The sequence below is a fragment of the Myotis myotis genome, unplaced genomic scaffold (genome assembly GCF_014108235.1).
Source record: "Myotis myotis isolate mMyoMyo1 unplaced genomic scaffold, mMyoMyo1.p scaffold_m19_p_22, whole genome shotgun sequence".
Classification (NCBI taxonomy): domain Eukaryota; kingdom Metazoa; phylum Chordata; class Mammalia; order Chiroptera; family Vespertilionidae; genus Myotis; species Myotis myotis.
This window is the reverse complement of record NW_023416327.1, coordinates 2625613-2645426: the sequence shown is the minus strand read 5'-3', so window position 1 is coordinate 2645426 and position 19814 is coordinate 2625613. Positions and strand designations below refer to the sequence as shown.

The 19814-nt window shown below is 56.1% G+C and overlaps 1 protein-coding gene across 1 annotated transcript in view; it reads right to left on the bottom strand.

The window, feature by feature from the left end:
- Positions 1–2751: 2751 nt before the first annotated feature.
- LOC118679016 (receptor-type tyrosine-protein phosphatase N2-like) overlaps positions 2752–19814 on the bottom strand; it is a 296986-nt gene continuing 279923 nt past the window's right edge. The window contains exons 12-13 of the mRNA XM_036355245.1: positions 3455–3519; positions 2752–2829 (exon numbers count right to left, since the gene is read on the bottom strand). Coding sequence (XP_036211138.1) covers positions 2752–2829; positions 3455–3519 — 143 coding nt within the window. The remainder of the gene's footprint in view (positions 2830–3454; positions 3520–19814) is intronic.

Here is a 19814-nt window from a genome sequence, read left to right as displayed (position 1 = left end):
CGTCGGTGGGTGAGCATAGAACCTTCCAGGGTGGCGGCTGTAAATATTTTAATGCAGCTCCATGCAGATTTGCCTCTTAAAGCACAGGAACCAGCTTCCCTTAGGTGCACATTCTGCATTTAGGAGAAACAGGTTCAGTTTTGTCCGTCAAGAAATGCAGGTTGGAGTACAATAAAGGTGACTGCGCAACGCACAGGGAGGGGAAGTGGGTCTGCCCAGACTGCAGAGCCCACAGAGCAGAGCCCACAGTGCAAAGCCCACGGCATGGAGCCCACGTGTGAAGCCCACGGCATGGAGCCCACGGTGCGGAGGGAGGGGCTAGGACAGAGCAGCCGGCTCTTCTGCCTTCGGAGCTGGCAGAGGCCGCCAGGTCCCTGGATGGGCCCTGGGTGGGGTGCCGTCAGCGTCTTGAACTGGGGGCCACCTGGGGTGCATCCAATGTGCCTGTTTCTGGGAAGCTGTCCCATGGTTTCCTGGGCATCAGGGGATCTGTGCCTGCTGGTGTCCTGGGCTGCCGTGGGAGCACCCAGGGGTGGCACAGAGGGTCCTGGGTGTGACCAGGGAGGTGCCCGTCCTGCAGCTCCTTCTCCACAGGTTTCCCAGGCGCTTGTGGGCACGTCCCATGGCGTCACCTTGTCTCATTCCATCTCCCGCCACCTTCTGGCCCAGAGCTGCCCTCCGCCACTGTCCACTCTCCGTCCACACCCAGCTCCTCCTCCTCAGCTCCCGGATGGGCCGCGGGTCTAAGGTCCAGGGATCTTCGGTCACTCACTTACACGTCTGCCTGGGCCCAGCTCGGTGCCCTTCAGGCCGTAAATCAGTGCTGGCTGAGGTGACTGCGGGTGTTCTCTCAGGGACAGGGCAGTTCAGGGGAGGGAGGAGCTGGCTCCGCCCACTGGGCCGGGGCTCCCACCCAGGGCGGGGTTCCTCTCACATCCTCAGTGTGTCAACCTGAATATGTGCTGATTTACTTTGGTTGCACGATTTTTATTAAAAGTGGCATTAAAGATAAATGACAGACCGCACACGCCGATCGCCCCGTCACGGGCACGAGCCCTGGGGGGGCTGTGGGCAGTGTTCACAGCACACCCACCGCGCTCACAGCCTCCTGCGAGTCTATAAGGATTTCAAAATGAAAAGGTAAAGAATATGCTCAAGAAAATGTTGGAAAAGGAGAGAACTTGCTTTGGCCTCCCCCCACCCCCCCAGGACCGGCCTCAGGTCTGGGCGTGGTGACTGAGCCTCATCGCTGTGGACAGTTTCCGTGGCTGCCTTTGCCTTTATGGTTCTCAGACGCCTTTCTTTATAGTTTATTGTTTTGTTGATTTTAGAGAGGGGAAGGGAGAGAGAGAAACATCAATGTGGGAGAGAAACATTGCACACACCTGACAGGGGACTGAACCTGCCACCTGGAATGTGCCCTGGCCAGGGCCTCATCCGACTTTTACCAGAATCATTGAATTTGGTTTATTTGGCTAATACAATGTGATTAGTTACCTTACTATGCTTTTACATTTAGATCAGTTTGGGCTTTTCCCAAAGCTGCGTTTTTCCCATTCTCTTGCCTGGCGAACCTTGAGATAAACTTCTGGGAGTGTGACATTGAGCAGGAGGGCGAGATGTGTTTTTAAAGCTATGGAGGCTGCCGCCAGCCGCTGGTTAAAAGTAGGTCTTCATTACAGAAATCCCAGCCGTCCCCATGGAGGCCCCGGGGGACCTCCAGCCACCATTGGTGCAGGCCACCAGCACCATTTGAGCCGGGCTACCTGTCTCAGCCAACTTTGCAGGAGTCCCGGTCAGGGGGCCATCACTGCCCACACTCCCTGCGCACCAACCGGGCCCACACCTGCGTGAAAGCCGTTCTTGTCGGCAAAGCGCTAAATCCCGGATTCCGGTTCTGACAGCAGCCATGTACGCTCTCGGCATCTTCCCACAGACAGGAGAGGACCACGTGGGGCCCGGTGGGAAACGGAGCTGTGTCCAGGCATCCACTAGGATCCGCCCCCGCCCCTCATTCCCGTGGTGCCCGTGGCACGGAGCCACACTGCCCACCGCCACGCACATCGCATGACAAATTCACACAGACCTGAGGGTAGCGTGTGAGCACAGATTGGACATTTTAGGGCAGCGGTTCTCAACCTGTGGGTCGCGAGCCTTTCACAGAGGTCGCCTAAGACCAATGGAAAACACATATATAATTACATATTGTTTTGTGATGAATCACTATGCTTTAGTTATGTTCAATTTGTAACAATGACATTGGGGGCCACCACAGCAAAGGGTCGCGGTGTTAGGAAGGTTGAGAACCACTGCTCGAGCCCCTGAGAAGCAGGAGAGCTCCTTTCCAGCCAGAAGAGGCCCTCCCGGTTCAGCTGCCAGATGGGTTCCTCTCTACCCACTGCCAGTCCTGCCCTTCCCCGGCAGGGCCAGCCTCACATCCAGACACACTCCTAGCCTGCCCTGGACACCAGAAATATCCGTGCTGCGGAAACAGCCCTTCCGTGGGCACCGGCGGTCCTGGGGCCCCATCCCTCCCACCTCCTCCGACGGGTCCTGTCAGTCCCCGTGTGCGTCCTGCGCTGTCACAGGAGCATAAGCCGCAGGCGCCGCGCTTGCCCGAGAGCCGCCCCTGCACGCCTGCTCCCCGTCAGGGCGGAGCTGCTGGTGGTGAAAACGGCCAGTTACACAGGCTCTCGTGTGGGAGCAGGATTTGTGGCTGCGGGGAGATTTCCCCCAAGAAAGCGGCGGGTCTCAGCCATCAGCAGGAGCCCTCATGACAGCTGCCCGATGGACAATTGTCCGAGACGGCGAGGCCATGAAATCTAGTGTCTACAGCAACGGCAAAGGCCGGTTTGGTCCACGCGGACTCAGAGTGGCCACACCCCTTCTAAGAGGGAGCAGCGCTGTTCCGTCTGCAGTCAGTTCAGCTGCCTGGAGACCAGGATGCGCCCCGCAGGCCTCGGGCGCTGCCAGCTGCACTTGCTGACCGAGTGTCAGGTCAAGCGCCTCCTTCCGATACCAGCGGAGCGCGCCTGGCCGGAGCTGCCGGGACTCACATCCTACTGTGGAAGCGCCGGCCTTGTAGCACCTCCCCACAGACACGTCCCAAAACGGCTGAGATACAGTACCCCCCCCCCCCCGCCCCGAGGGAAGGGCAACTCCCCGGCCCACTAGTGCACAGTGAACGAAACAAGTTCTGACGGTTTGTGTGTTCTGACGGTTTCACTGTTTTTCTTACTCATGACTGCTTCCTCAGAGGCCACCAAAAACAGTCACATTAGCCGGCACTGGCACCGGCACCAGCATCTCAACCATTGGACGGCTCACCTGGCACCAGCCAGTCAGCCGCCCCAGCACGCGACGTTACTGGGCCACCACACTGGCCGCGACGCAGGCCTCCACGCCGACAGCACACCGCGCACCGACGCATCTCAGGGCAGCCCCCGCCACTCACCGACCCCACTCCGGCTTGAAGAATCCGCAGTCCCGACGATCTTTCCAGTTTGTCCTTGTTGCTGACTGTCGGGAAGAAGAAGAAGCACAGGGTTAGCGCGGGGCCTGTCCTCTGCTGGACACGGCGTGCCCTCCCTGCGCTACCCCAGTCCCAGCGCCACACTGGGCACAAGCCACAAGAGGGAGACCTGAGGACCGGCCCCCCTCCCCCCTCCAGGCAGAAGGTGCCGTCCCAGGAGACCCAGACCTGCTGGGAGAAACGATGGGATGTGGCTGCCAACAGCGAGGTCTTATTTTAGAACAAAATGACGGTCCTCATGACATGCTCACTGGGAACCAGGCCCGATGACTGGCCCCCTGGGCGGCGGGCGCTTCCCTCTCCTCTCCAATTCAGCTTTGGCAGATCCTCCCTCGTTTGCCTCTGACACAGGATGAGGAGGGCAGCAGTGAGTCTGGGCCCAGAAACCAGGTCCCCAGGATCACACCATGACCCAGCACCCGGCTCGCACCATGACCCAGCACCCAGCTCCCGCCATGACCCAGCACCCGGCTCGCACCATGACCCAGCACCCGGCTCGCACCATGACCCAGCACCCGGCTCGCACTATGACCCAGCACCCGGCTCGCACCATGACCCAGCACCCGGCTCACACCATGACCCAGCACCCGGCTCACCCCACAGACCCAGCACCTGGCTCACGCCTCTGACCACCGTGTCCCTGAGTGCTGTGCCCTCTGACCATCAAAGGGAGGTCATGGCAGACAGCAGCCTCCATGCAGAGCCACCCCACCTGGAGGAGCCCCATTTGAAGAGGCCACCTTAGCTCCTACAACAACCCAACAACACAAGTAACCAAGGCCCACTCTGCTGAGATACAGCAAAGTCGTGTTGGTAGAAAAAACAAATGTGCATTTGCTTGCATGTGTATAAAACACCATTCAATTCAATACGTATCATGCTCCTGGGAGGATGTCCCTGGCCAACTACGATGAATCTCTCTCTCTCTCTCTCTCTCTCTCTCTCTCTCTCTCTCTCTCTCTCATTTTTAAATCCTCACCTGAGGACCTATCTTTAATTTGAGAGGGAGAGTGAGAGAGAACCATCAGTGTGAAGGGAGCATCCATCAGTTGCCTCCTATACGCGCCCCACCCGGGGAGCAACCCTACACCCTTCCTGGTGCACAGGATGGCACTCCTGCCAGCTAAGCCACCCAGCCAAGGCCACCATGACTTTCTCTTGAGAGTTAGAGAATTTTTCCTGTTAATTTGCAATTCAAATATATAATTTATACTTGCATTTAATGACATGTTAGATACCGAGGAGGACCTATAAAATATGTGTTGGTTACAAAGAATAAGACAACAAATGCCATGATACCCACACTCTGAAAAAGAAATGAAACATAATTACATCTGTACTTCATCTCAACTAATTCAATAATAAAAAAGCAATCACATTTGATACCCTACCCATGGTCGGCAAACTGCGGCTCGCCAGCCACATGCGGCTCTTTGGCCCCTTGAGTGTGGCTCTTCCTAAGCCTTAGGAGGACCCTAATCAAGTTAATAACAATGTACCTACCTATATAGTTTAAGTTTAAAAAATTTGGCTCTCAAACGAAATTTCAATCGTTGTACTGTTGATATTTGGCTCTGTTGACTAATGAGTTTGCCGACCACTACAAGCCCTGTGGCCCCACTCACTCCCCCCCGAATTCTGGGTAGATCGGTTCTTTTTCTGGACTTTTTCACCCGTGTCTGCTGCTTATTTTGAACTTAAGCATGTTCCTCTCTGACTGGCTCCCCCCGACCTGTGTCTGGGGCTCCTTTGTTCAGAATGTCCCTGTGGGTGTCGTGTCCACGCCGCGTGGCTATTACACGATCCATTTCTCCAGCCAGCTGTCTGGCTCAGTGGACACCGGGCTATTTCTCCTTTACCTGCCCATCCAGGGACTGCCATCTCGGGCACACACAGGAGGTTTCCTCCCGTGGAGTCCCCTGGACACAGAGTCCCAAAGTGATGGCGTCAGTGACCCTCCTACCGTCAGCTTGTAAGAGTTTCTTTAAAAAAGTGATGCATTTAATTATTTTAATGGAATGTATTGGGGTGACACTGGCTAACAGAATTACACGGGTTTCAGGTGCACGTTTCAGAACACATCACCTGACACTATATTGTGAGATCGCCACCCCAAGTGAAGTCCGGGTCCATCACCATTGATCCCCCTGGACCCTCTGCCCCTCCTTCCCCCTCCCCAGGCAAGCACTCCTGTTGTCCCTGTCCGTCCCAGGCAAGCACTCCTGTTGTCCCTGTCCGTCCCAGGCAAGCACTCCTGTTGTCCCTGTCCGTCCCAGGCAAGCACTCCTGTTGTCCATGTCCGTCCCAGGCAAGCACTCCTGTTGTCCAAGTCCGTCCCAGGCAAGCACTCCTGTTGTCCATGTCCGTCCCAGGCAAGCACTCCTGTTGTCCCTGTCCGTCCCAGGCAAGCACTCCTGTTGTCCCTGTCCATCCCAGGCAAGCACTCCTGTTGTCCCTGTCCTTCCCAGGCAAGCACTCCTGTTGTCCATGTCCATCCCAGGCAAGCACTCCTGTTGTCCATGTCCATCCCAGGCAAGCACTCCTGTTGTCCATGTCCATCCCAGGCAAGCACTCCTGTTGTCCATGTCCCTGAGTTTCTCTAAGAGTTTCTATCGCCCAGAGCCTCACTGTCAGACTCAATCACCTTTGCCAACTTGGTAGATGCAGCAGTGTATCTCCCGGGGCTTCCCCTGCCCCCTTTCCATTGCTAACTAGGCGAGCACCCTGTTCACCTCGGCTTCCTCTCCCAGGCGTTCTCCTCTGCTCTGCCTGCTTTTCTGCTGGGCTGGCTCTTCCTGTTGCTTTAAACACCCCCCACGAACACTGTCGGCATACGGGCTGCCAAGACCTCACCGCAGTTTGTGGTTCGGCTTTTTAAAATTCCAATAAGGTCTAAGTCATCATTTTGCGTAAGGTTTGCGCTCTGGGTGTGCATCAGCGATCCCCAGGCCGGGTCCAGCCGCCGCTACTAAGCGGGTGTCACAAAAAGGGAGCCCCAGACGCCTCTGTCTCCCTGTGCGTGTAAAGCTGTTTACACTCCGTGTTCTGTTACGTGCATGACAGCATCGTGTCGGAAAAACAGTCAACATGCTTTAATGAAAAATACTTTATTGCTGAAAAGCGCTGACACCACCCGGGCCTCCATCGAATGGCACTCTTTTTGCTGGAGGAGGGTCCGACTGCGTGGTGGCTGCGGACGATCAGGGTGGCGGCTGCTGAGGTATTTTTATTCAACTCTTCTTTTTAAGTCCTCGTTTTTGAAAGCCCTTTTCTCTCAGTATAATTCTAGGCGTGTGTGGGGGGCCCAGCGGACGCTGTTGGCCAGCATCTCCCGCAGCAGCGCCCCTGCCGCCCAGGCCCCCGTGCCCTGCTGCTCCCCCTGAGCCTCGCGGGCTCAGTCCTTGTTTCCCGTCTGCACCCCGTCTTCGCCAGGAGCGGATCCCACCTCAGGAAACCCTTTTCTCTGCTCGTCCACAAGAAGCAAGCCCTCGTCCGAGCAGGTTCCACCCCGTCTTCCGCCCCACTTGCAAGCCCCGTCCTGCCGCCGGCCCCGCCGCATGGCGCTGGCTGCCTCCACGGAGCGCACCCCACGGGCATCGCGGGCCGGACCCACGTCCACAGCGGCTGCTCCCTTTGCTCACTGTTCCTTCTGCATCTCACATCTTCCTTCGGGGCTTCTTTTCTTTTGTCTGTAGGAAATCTTTTTGTATTAACTTAAATGAGGATCCATTGGTGACAAGCTCATTTTTTTGAAAGTATCTTTATTCACCTCTTTTTAAGTCCTCATTTTTGAAAGACATTTTCTCAGTGTAATTCTAGGTTGACAACTATTTCCCCTCAGAAGTAGGAAGGCTTTTCTCCCCACCGTCTGGCTCACTCGGCCGCTGGGAGCCTGCCCAGGCCCGCTCCTTCCAGCCGGATGGCCGTCCCCCGCCTCGCCTGCGTTAAGACCCTCCCTTGTCTGCGCAGCTTCTCTGTTATGGACGCAGATTGGAAATGTGTCACTCCAATAGACGTACTGAGTTTGAGAATCGGTATTTCCACAGGTGACATACATTTTCAGCCGTTGTATCTTCAGGTAGCGCCTCTCGACGCCTGTCCTGCCCGGGACTCCTGTTAAGTGTATATGAGGTGGTCGTGCCTTGTCTTCTAAGACTCCTTACTTTTAAAATTCATGCATTTCTTTTCTTTATCGCTCTAGGCCAGTGATGGCGAACCTATGACACCTCTGACACGCGAACTCACTTTTTTGGTTGATTTTTCTTTGTTAAATGGCATTTAAATATATAAAATAAATATCAAAAATATAAATCTTTGTTTTACTATGGTTGCAAATATCAAAAAATTTCTATATGGGACACGGCACCAGAGTTAAGTTAGGGTTTTTCAAAATGCTGACACGCCGAGCTCAAAAGGTTCGCCATCACTGCTCTAGGCTGCATTCTCGATAATTTCTCCAGTTCTATCTTTTAGTTCACTCATTCCCTCTTCAACTATATCTAATCTGCTTTTATACTCATTTCTTGAGTTTAAACTTTCTATTTTATCTTCCATTTAAAAATTCTATTGTTTTAATATTTTTGAGGCTCTTAATCGCTGGTTCATATTTTACCTCCCTCTTGTAGATTCCTTTAAGCAGATGAAAATACTTAAACTTATGTTCTAGGTCTCGTCATTGGACCCTCCGGGTTTATTTTGTCCATCCTTTCAGCCGCCCTTTGCTCACGGCTCCTTCTTCTCCAGCATGTTGCTGTAAACTCCTGGGATTTTAACTGTGGGAGCCCTTTGAGGACAGAGAACATGGCGGGTTCCTCCAGTGAGGACGTGAGCTTCCTTCCCTACGCTAACTTCCTCACTTGGGTTTTAGGGGCCACGTGGGGGTGCATGTGGGCAGCGTGTTCCTGTGAGGCCAACTGTGCTCAAAGCCCTGGTGTGAACCCACTCCCCACCTCCCCATCTTGGTGCTGAGCACGGAAGCCCTAGGGGCCAGTGGGGGTGCTTGCGGTTGTTCTGAGGTGACCCCCCTTGCCTCCTCCCCACAGCCTGCGAGGTGTGAATGCCAATGTTTGGAAAATGCCCTCAAGAGAAGGTCGTCAATGTCCACTTAGGGTCCTGCTTTCACTTGGTTCGGGATCTCCTAGAATTCCAACGTCTCCCAACAGCTGACATGTTGCAAAGTGCATCTCTGCACCTTCACATTCTAGCATTTTTGGTTATTTTCTAAATGACGGCCAGTCCCGGCATCTACTTCTCCCAGCGCACGGGGAGAGCCAGAGGCCTAGGCCCCCTGAGCGGCCTCCCCCACCGCTCTGTGCTTCTGGAGGTGCAACTTATTTAATTGGCGGGTCTGAGCCAAACATCTGGCAGCTGCATGCGAAGTGTGTAAAGCAGGAAGGAGTCTAGCACTGTGTGCGGGACTGAGCGCTCGTGGTCATGTGGAGATCGGCAGGCTACCCGTGCTGAGGAGCTCGTGCTCACTGAGACCCGCGCCCCCGCCCACCGCGCTCGCTGCTTTCCCAGCGCAGAGCAGCCAGCAGAGCGAGTCCTCCCCCCCCCCCCCCCCCGGAGGCCGCGCCCACACGCCTGCTCCCCGCCCGCCGCGAGGTCCGGCAGGCCCTTCTGAACTGGAGCCGTGTTCTGCTTCACAAAACCTTAGACTGTGAAGCAGCGCGTGTCTCAACATGACAAGCCGCTCCCGTTAATTATCGTTTACTCGTAAAGAGAGATGTGGGCGAGGACTGTGCGGACGCAGGGGGACTGAGAGAGAAACCTCAGGCCGCACATTTGCATCCTGAGAGGGGCCGGGGCCTTGCATGCACCTCCGCCCTCCCAGGCTGGGGTCTGGCAGCCAGAGAGCTTCCAGGGTCCTTTCACGCGCACCCCTGCCCACCCCCACGAGTGCTCGGGGCCCCTGCCCACCTGCACAGAGCACCCTGCCCACCCCCACGGGTGCTCGGGGACCCTGCCCGCCTGCACAGAGCACCTTGCCCACCCCCACGGGTGCTCGGGGCCCCTGCCCACCTGCACAGAGCACCCTGCCCACCCCCACGGGTGCTCGGGGACCCTGCCCGCCTGCACAGAGCACCCCCTGCCCACCCCCACGGGAGCTCAGGGCCCCTGCTCACCTGCACAGAGCACCCTGCCCACCCCCACGGGTGCTTGGGGCCCCTGCCCAATGCACACAGCGCCCCCTGCCCACCCCCACGGGTGCTCGGGGCCCTTGCCCACCTGCACAGAATATCCTGCCCACCCCCACGGGTGCTCAGGGCCCCTGCCCACCTGACAGAGCACCCCCTGCCCATCCCCATGGGTGCTCGGGGCCCCTTCCCACCTGCACAGAGCGCCCTGCCCACCCCCAAGGGTGCTTGGGGCCCGGCTGCACATCCTGCCCACACCTGGCCCACCGGGCCTGCTCTCCCACGCGCTGTGTGAGGGGCAGGCAGCACAGCCTCAGCCTCCACGGCAAAGTGGGCAGAGCCCCAGGAGCTGGGAGGCCAGCCTGCCGCACCCAGGCCTGGGCTCCCACGAAAAGCCCTTTGTCCATTTTCCCAGCCACAGCCGAGGACCCAAATGAGCCTTTTCTCTGCCAGCCTCCGCGAGGCCCTGAGCGCGCTGGGCGGCGGGCGGTGGCCGGGAAGGAACACCAGCTTCAATCTCCAAATCATTTTACAAATTATTTTCATTAGACACTGTCTCAGTCCCACTTCCATTAATTCATATCTGGTATCAGTGTTCCGGTTTCCCATTTCTGTGAGTGACTCCGGCTGCCCGGCGGCCTGGGGTCATCTAAATGCAGTGTTTATTTTAGTCCCGTTTGCGTGGAGCCGCTGCTGCAAGTGGCGAGAGGAGGCGCCTGGCTTCGCAGAAGTGGATCCGCCTCCTGCCATTCATCTCTAGACAGCAAGGCCACGGCCAGGAGCTCATAACAAGAGCTGCCCGCTTTCACTGTGCAATTGGCATTCCCAATGCAAATTTCAGGGACATCTGATATATTTTTTTAATTAAAAGGTGTCTGAACAAACAGCCATATTTTATGACACATTTTCTGACAATTTTCAGAGATGAGGCCTCAAAGCTGTCCCAAAGATCCTTCTCTTCCCTGTCAGACTTTTTTTTTCAGATATGTACAGATTCTGGTAAACACATGCCTTTTATAAAAGCAACCATGAATTTAAATTAGGTCTCCACATTATAAAACGTGGATCAAGTTAGACCTCTTCAGTTGCCCTTCTAAGTCAAGAGAGTTAGTCTCATTCTTGAAGTGTAATTAGAAATATGCAGGTCAGAATTCTTTCTGAAAAGCCTGAAGAGCTAGAAACAGTGAATATACCTATCTCTGAGCCCCATAAAACCAAACTGGAATATTATCTACATGGCAGAAGGTAAACAACAAAAGAAATAGGAAGGAAGAATAAAATAGGATAAATAAAATTACACGTAATTATCCTATATAACAGCGGTTCTCAACCTGTGGGTCGCAACCCCTTTGGGTGTCGAACAACCCTTTCACAGGGGTTGCCTAAGACCATTGGAAAACACATATATAATTACATATTGTTTTTGTGATTAATCACTATACTTTAATTATGTTCAATTTGTAACAATGAAATTGGGGGTCACCACAACATGAGGAACTGTATTAAAGGGTCGCAGCATTAGGAAGGTTGAGAACCACTGCTATATAATAAAAGAGAAACATGTAAATTGACCGTCCCTCTGCTACGTTCACCAGCCAATCAGGAGTGAGTATGTAAATTAACCCGACAAAGATGGCAGGCCTGTGGGCAGCACGCAGGTGAACAGGCGCCGAGTGGCTGAGGGCAGGCGTTCCACCCTGCCCTGCCCTGTCCTCTCCGGGCAGATGAGCAGCACATGCTGGCATCCCGTCCCACCCAGGCTGCTCCAGGCCTGTGGGCAGTGCGTGTGGTGAGCCTCTGGGCAAGGGATGCGGGCTGGCGGAGGGCGGCCTGTCTCCCCAAATGGTGGTGGTGGCAGCTGTGAGCACGCCAAGCAGAGCCTGCGGGCTGAGCTGAAGTAGCACCTGCAAGCCATCAGCGCTGAGGAGTGGCTGTAGAAGTCCCATCTCCTGGCCCAGAAGGTGTGCGATTGTAGGGACAGCCACTGTTGTGGGCCAGATTGATGTCCTCCTGGCCACACCACGGGGGTTTGCAGATCTGCAAAGCCACAGGCCTCCAGTGCACACATCCTCTCCTCCCGCCCTGGTGTGCGAATGCTCCCCCAGCACGCTGTCACCCTTGCGTCCCTGCAACAATCCCAGACCAAGGTGCGTGCAAGTTCCCCCCGCCCCTCCGCTACACTTCCATCAACCCCAGCATGCCTACATCCCCCACAGGATGTGCGCACGTCCCCGCCAGCATGCTCATGTCCTTTGGAGAGTGTCTGGGTGTTCTGGGTGCTGAGGGTGGGCACCTGTGAGATGACAGTGAGAGGGCGGAGTGGTGATGCCCTGTTCCCACGGAGGCCAGTGCAGTGATGAGATTACCTATGTGGGGCTAATGCAGGTGCTGAGGTGGGAGCAGGTGCAGACAGACACACCTGGTGGGCGTGGGCGGCCCTCGCGGAGGTGTCCTCAGTCAGTGTTCAAGATCGGGAACCCACAGGAGGCGAGGAGTTCCATCCTCTCCGTGAAACGGTGGAGAGTTGGGGCGACTGCAGAGGAGGAATGTGCACTTTGGGTGCCAGGACCCATGAGCGAAGGCTGCCCTGACTGAGCCTTGCTCATGTGGGGCCTAGCGCACTCCTGCTGGGCAGCGGGTGACAGGACGTGCTTTTCTGAGTTAATGAGAGAAAACATTGATTCTCCCGCTGCCCATGAAGGTGGAAAGTGAAGTGGGGAGACATGTGGGGAGTGAGCGAGTTTCCCTGTCTGGGGGTTCCAAATCCACTGTTGGTTCCTTTCACCACTGACTAGAGATATACAGGGTGTCCCCCCAAAATGTATACACACTTTGAATACCTACTAATTCCAATGGGTTTAAGCATGAAAATAAAGAAACAACAATGGAGCTGTCATCTGTTAAAAGTGCGGGCACAGACAGGCAGTCGGACATTCCCCAAGAGGTCCTGGATTGGAGAGGTCCTGCAGGCCAGATTGAGGGGCCCCCTTTCCCCACTATCCCCATGCACGAATTTCGTTCACCGGGCCTCTAGTCTATGTATATAAAGAGCCAGGGTCCATCATATCCAAAACTACCGAAGGCTTGACCTAACACCCAGGCTGCATGTGCAGCAGGCTCTGGTGGGTGCGGACTTGTGGCAGTGGGGACGGGGACAGGAAGGCGGGGCCAGCACTCACACTCACTCACAACTGCACACACGCACAGGCACACACAGCATCCACCAGCTCACAGCCTTTTCTCCCTTTCTTTCCCTCCCTACCAGCTCGCTCTTGGAGCCCCTCTCAGAATGAGGCCCCAGGACGGGTAGAGGGTGGAGCTGCCCCCATTGGCCCTGCTCCCTCCCAGCCAGAAAAGAGGAAGAGGGAGAGAGGGAATCAGGGAGGCCTGGAGGACTGCTGAGAAACACAAAGAGAGACAGAGACTGGGAGAGGCTGGGATGGAGAGATGGAAACAAAATAGCAATATTAAAATATTTCCTCTAATTAATTCCCTTTTAATGTGCACGAATTTTGTGCACTGGGCCACTAGTCTATATATATAAAAAGCCAGCGACCGTAAGGCCACAATGACCATATCGACCGGTAGCTATGATGCCCACTGTGGCCAGAGAACTGGCCCAATCAGGGCATGGGGCATGGGGCTGGGCAGCCAAGCTCACCGCCCCTCCCCCCTGCCAACCTTCCCCTGACCAGACTCTACCACCCCGATCAAGAGTGAGGCCAGCTGGCCAAATGCCCCTTCCCTTCCCCCCAGTCAGCCCCACCCCCGATCAGCCCACCCCACATGATAGGCCTGCAGCCCCTGGCCGCCCCACCGCTGATCGCACCCCCACCCCAATCAGGGGTGGGGCCCACTGGCCAATCTCCCATGGTCCCTTCCCGCAGCCAGCCTGGCCCCTGATCGGGCCCTGATTGGGGTGGGCTGGCCAGCCAACCTCCTGCCATCTCCTCCTCCTGACAGGCCCAGCCCTGATCCACCCTGATCAGGGGCCAGGCCGGCGGACCCCACCCATGCACAAATTTGTGCACTGGGCCTCTAGTTGCAATAAAAGCGAATAGGTTATATTATCCTGTCAGGACAAACTCACCGAGGCCTACAAGAAACTCATCCCACACAAAGCAGTTCACCAGGACTAAGCATGGAGAGGGAGTGACTGAGGTAAATGCAGACAGAAATAAGGGAAGGTCACAGTGTTGGCACAATGACAATACACAACGTTAAAGTTATTTGTACCCAAAATGAGGCATAGCATCCATGTGCCAAGAAAGAAAACACACCATTGAACTTTACGAAGAAAAAGGACATGCGGTCATGGCAGTGCAGACTCAAACCTCGAGGGCAGAAGCACTGAGGGTCACCCTGCTGGGACCTGGGCCCACCAGCACCGGACCGCCTCCCGGCACCTGCGGCATAGGCACTTTCAATCGTCCCGCTGTGCTGATGAGAAGTCACACAGCGTCCCGCCAGCGTGGCTCAGTGGGTGAGTGCCATCCTTTGAACCAGGGGGTCACGGTTTGATTCCCGGTCAGGGCACATGCCCAGGTTGTGGGCTCGATCCCTAGTAGGGGGCGTGCAGGAGGCAGCTGATCCATGATTCTCTCTCATCATAGAAGTTTCTCTCCCTCTCCTTTCCTCTCTGAATCAAGTTTTAAAAAAAGAAGTCACAAAGCTAGTCAGACTGGATTTGACATGAGTCTCCCTACCCACATGGGAACATGCAGAGTCGTGACAACTTCATAAGGACTATTCAGCAGCAACTGACCAATCTCTAGAAACAAAATCACACTCCTCAGATGTGGGCCTTGAAGAAGGCTTCCACCATCTCCCAGTAGTAAAACCTTACAGGTTGCATTCTCTGATCATGGCCTAATAAAACTAGAAACTAAAACCACAGGATACAGACCCTGCCGGCAGCCGGGCACACACGGCCACCCTGTGACCGTGCGCACGCAGAGCAGGGAAGAAAGGTGGCTTGTGGTTGGAGCACCAGCTGGCGCCGGTGCGAGGAGGCTGTGCCCGGCCCGCAGCCTGCCACCTGGCGTCCCGGCGGCTTCATTGTCACACGAGAAAAAGGCGAGGAGTCAGAAGTAAACTAGTTAAAACTTAAGAGAAGGAATCAAAACACATAGTCCAAACACAAGTTAATAAACCATGAAAGGGAAGCACAACTGATGGCTAAACCATGAGCTTGATTTTAGAGGAAGATACATAAACCCTTACCAGGTCTAATAAAGAAAAAGTAACACACCCCAAATCCCAAAGTTACCCAAAATTAATAGTGACAAAGGAAACAGCCACAGTTCCAGTGGAAATTTAACAGTTACGAACGAAAAAACCACTAATAGTAACAATTTGAACTCTTAAGGAATTGAACTATGAACAAAAAATACACATAACTAAACTGGCAAATAATGACAACAGAACTCCGAGTGGATGCCTGCAGAGAATGGGAAAGACTGATGAAGAATTGTCCTTCAAGGAGAGCGGCGAATGCCCCCGTCAGTCTGCGGCTCACAGCCGCGTGTGGCCCCCAGGGTGAGCGCCCTCAGGGCTCGGGCTCCATGGCGGGGTGTGGCCGTGGCCGGAGTCGGAGCCGCAGGACCCTGCCTCCGCGCTGAGGCCGAGCACCGTGGGGGGATGGTGTTGCCCTTGAACGTGACGTTGCTGAAGACTCCGGCACCAGGTGAGCAGAGCCTCCGGCCGGCACTCAGTCAGAGGCGCAGTCGGTCGCCGCGGGAGCGGTTTCACCCGACTCTCAAGGGGCCGGCGTCTCCTCCGCAGGTGCTGCTGGACACGGGCCTCACCCGGGGACAGAAAGTGCATCTGGACACGGAGCGTGCACCGTTCACGGTAACCCAAAGGCAGGCCTGGGTGTACAGCTCAACACGCACAAGGTCTGGGAGATAATATAGGAGCAAATGGAGGTGACTTTTTAAATACAACACCGAAAGCATAATTTGTAAGAGGAAATATTGATAAGTGGGATTTCGTTAAAATAAAAAAAACCCTTCTGTCCTGCAAAGACACTGTTAAGAGAGTAAATGGCAAGCCACAGACCGGGAGAAAATATGTGCAAAACACAACTGACTATTATCTACAGATGCAAAAACTCTTAATACTCACCAATAAGAAAACTAATGACTCTGTTAAAATTGGGCCAAAGACCTTACCAGACACCTTAGCAAACAAGGCGAACAAGCATGAAAAGACGCTCCACGTCCTAAGTCATCAGGGAAATGCAATCTGAGACCGCAACAAGATACCGCCGCCCACCTCAGCACGGCCACAGTCCAGGCACCGACAGCACCAAGCGCTGCCGAGCACCTGGGCAGCAGGCGCGCTGACGCGCTGCTGGCAGGAACGCGATGGTCAGACACTTTGGGAGTCAGTTCTACAGTTTCTTACAAAACTAAGATATGCTTCCCAGACGACCCAGTGATCACCTGAAGGACCTGCAGGCTGACATCCAGAGACCTGCCCCTGGACTGTCAGATGTGCCTTACTCATAATCACCCAGCCCTGGGGGCAGCCAGCATGGCCGTCAGCAGGTTATGGGTCAGGACACGACGGTCCCTCCACACAGTGAAGAAATGAGCTATGAGGCCACAAAAGCCTGGAGGAAGCTGAAAGGCACGGCACCAAGCGAAAGGAGCCAGCCTGGAAAAGCCTACACCACAGGATCCGATGCAGGACATTCTGGAAAAGGCAGCACCGTGGCGACAGTGAGGAGGTGGCGCTGCCACGGGGCAGAGGGAGGAGGGTGGGCAGACAGATGGACACAGGGTTTCAGGCGGGAGGGAGGCTCTGAATGACAGCTAACACGACAGTGGGAACCGCCACCCCTCGCGGTTATCAGAACCAACAGATACCTACGACCAAGAAGAGGGAGCCTGTGGTGAACCACGATCTCAGCCAATCACTGTACCAGCATCGGCTCAACAGCTGCTGTGCATTGTCAGCTGCCACAGCAGCTCAGGGAGGGGCCGTGGGCAGGGAGGGGGCACAGGGACTCGACCTTCTGCTGCATTTTCCTGTGAATGTAAAACTGCTCTAAGAAGCATGTCTATAAAAACATAACGAGCAGCCCGGCCACTGACTCAGTGGTTGAGTGTCAACCTAGGAACCAGGAGGTCAGGGTTTGAGTCCCAGTCAGGCACAGGCCTGGGCTGCGGGCTCGATCTCCAGTGTGGGGCGTGCAGGAGGCAGCCGATCCATGATTCTCTCATCATTGATGTTTCTCTCTCTCTCCCTCTCTCCTCCTCTCTGACATCAATAAACATATTAAACACACACGGAGCAGAGCTGGGAGGCTGCCAGCTGGAGTGCTGTCAGGACCCGAGGCGAAGGGCTCCTCTTGTGCAAAGGCTATTGCTGCAGAGGAACCGTCAGAATTTCAAGGAACAATGATTATTTTCCAACCCAACCGCGGGTGCTCTGCGTCTGGCTCTCACCCGGGCGCTTACTTTTCAGAAGCCAGGAGACGGCCACGGGAGGGTGGCGGCCGAGCTCGGCGGCCCTGCACGGAGCCCGGGCCTGCACTGGTGCTGACACGTGGCAGAGACAAGAAGAACATGCAGCACGGCCTCAGTGCGGGGCCAGGCGGGCCTGCAGGACTGACGGGGAATCTCACAGAAACCGTGGGTGGAGCCACGAGCAGAAACCCTCCCCAAATCCCACCGAGCCGCCCACTCAGGCCCTCTAGTCACCGCCCCTTTCTCTCCCGCGAGGGGACCCTGGCGACCTGGCTCCTCGCCCGGGCTCCCCACTACTTCCCCCAACTCGCATTCTCACAGCTCCTCTTCTCTGAGGCCACAGTGACGTTCCAAAATGCAAGTCTGGCTGGTAGCACCCATGGCGACGCTTCAAAGGCTCCCATCCCCTTGTGAGGAGCTCCCAGGCCCCTCGAGTGCCAGAAGCTCCCGCGATGCCTGTCCTTCACGTTCCTCCTGCACCTTCCCCGTTTCCTACAGCATGGCCCTTCCCATGCACGTGGTATCCTCTGCACACACCTGCCTCTGCAGGCGGTCTTCCCCCTCCCCCCCCCCCCCCCGCCAGCCTCCTGCCCCTCCCTTCTCAGAGCCCACCCGGTGCCTCTCCAGGAAGCCCTCCTGCCCCTGTGCCCGAGGGCAGCGGTTCCGAAGGGAGGCCGTGCGCGCTGGCCTGTCCAGGGAGCGGGGTTCTTTGCATCAGCGTCTCACGCCCCGGCATGAGTCAGCACGATCCGGAGCTAATCACAGATCGATGACTCCATCCAAAACGGCTTTGGAGGGCACCGCAGGGCCTCCCTGCTGGGCATGAGGGGACTGGGAAGTTCCCTGAAGAAATGGAAACCTATGAGACGCTGCTCGCCTTCAGTTTTGGAGCTGATTGTTCGAGGAGAGAACACACCTCTACAGACCCCACTGGCTTCACGCTTCTGATTAAGGCTCCAGGGAAACGGTGAGGACCCACCCAACTGCCCGTCTCACCTCTGCATGGGGGCAGGGGCGGGGCTGGAAGCCAGAGAGGAGCTGGACTCATCTGTCACCGGTCCCCCCGACTGTCACCAGGTCTGCTCATTCTGAGAACCAGGCGCCCCGCCTCTGAGTTTCCAGCGGAGTCGAGGCGTGAAAACGACCAGCTGCCTAACAGCCCAGAGACAGAGGAAGACGGATGGGCTAATGACAGCGCGGGGGCGGGAGCCCCGGAACCAGCACCGTCCGCTCCTTCGTCTCTCCTCCCCACTCCGCCAGTGACCGCCCAGCGACCCTCTGCGGCCGCAGCGCCAGGGCCCACGCCGTGACTGGGGACTTAATAACCTGCAACACATCCCTGCCTGTCTTTCTTGCTGCATTTCCTCTGACAAAGCCAAGTTAAATTTTGGACACGGGTGACATGGGGAGCCATTCGGATCAGAAAAATGCCATCTCACGTGTTCTTGCGTGTGACCCGACCCAGCCGCTCTGAGGGAAGAGGCACGCGGTGTGGAGCGAGCATCCGGGACCGGGGCTGCCAAGTGCACCTGCTGGTTGTGTCCAATAAAAGGTTTCCTTTGCCGTTTGAAAAACAGTGGGGCACCCGCTGGGGTGAAAATCCCACGTTAACTGAAAGCGGGAAACAGCAGCTGAACCAGGGGCCGGGCCGGGACAGTGTGTGTGTGGGCTGAGCAGACAGTGTCACCTGTCAGGTCCTCGGGGCACGGTTCTGCCTGGGTGACCGCTCGGCCGTGCCAGCTTGGGAGGGGGCAGGGCAGAGGCGAGACCCAGCCACCACGTGACAGACCGGGCACAGCCACCCCTGCCACGTGCAGGCCTGGTGCCACCACGTGACAGACCGGGCACAGCCACCCCTGCCACGTGCAGGCCTGGCGCTGGGCCAGCCCCTCCCTCACAGACGGGAAAGGGCCCGGGGTGTCGCCCTCGCAGCCAGCAGCAGGACCGAAGGCAGGAAGGACCGTGCCTCCCACCAAAGACCCCATGTCAGTGACGGACCTCACTCATCAGAATGCTGACTGCAGCAGGGTAGGTTTGGGGTGGAATCATGGGTAACTGTTTTCTCAAAAGTGCTGTTTAATATGAAATCACAGCTCTCTGATGCACTAAACATGATCATTTTAAAGTGAAAATAGCCACCTATTTGGGGGCTTAGCATCTGTGCAGAATGATCTAACTTCTGATAATGAAATGGAGGGTTCTTAATAACATGGTCATGTGGGCGCCAAAGGCCACGGCAACACTCACCTGCAGGTGCAACCTGAGCCCTCCAAAGCTGTGTGCCCGCCATGATAGCACGCGCCTGTCACGGCAGCCACACGCCTGTCACGGCAGCCACGCGCCCGTCATTGCAGCCACACGCCTGTCACGGCAGCCACACACTCATCACGGCAGCCACACGCCTGTCATGGCAGCCACACGCCTGTCACGGCAGCAACACACTCGTCATGGCAGCCACACACTCATCACGGCAGCCACACGCCTGTCATGGCAGCCACACACCTGTCACGGCAGCAACACACTCGTCATGGCAGCCACACACTCATCACGGCAGCCACACGCCTGTCATGGCAGCCACACGCCTGTCATGGCAGCCACATGCATCAGGTAAATGGAATAAAATCCAGTCCAACAAAAGCAAGTTCCTCGATCGCACCAGCAGTTGTGGAG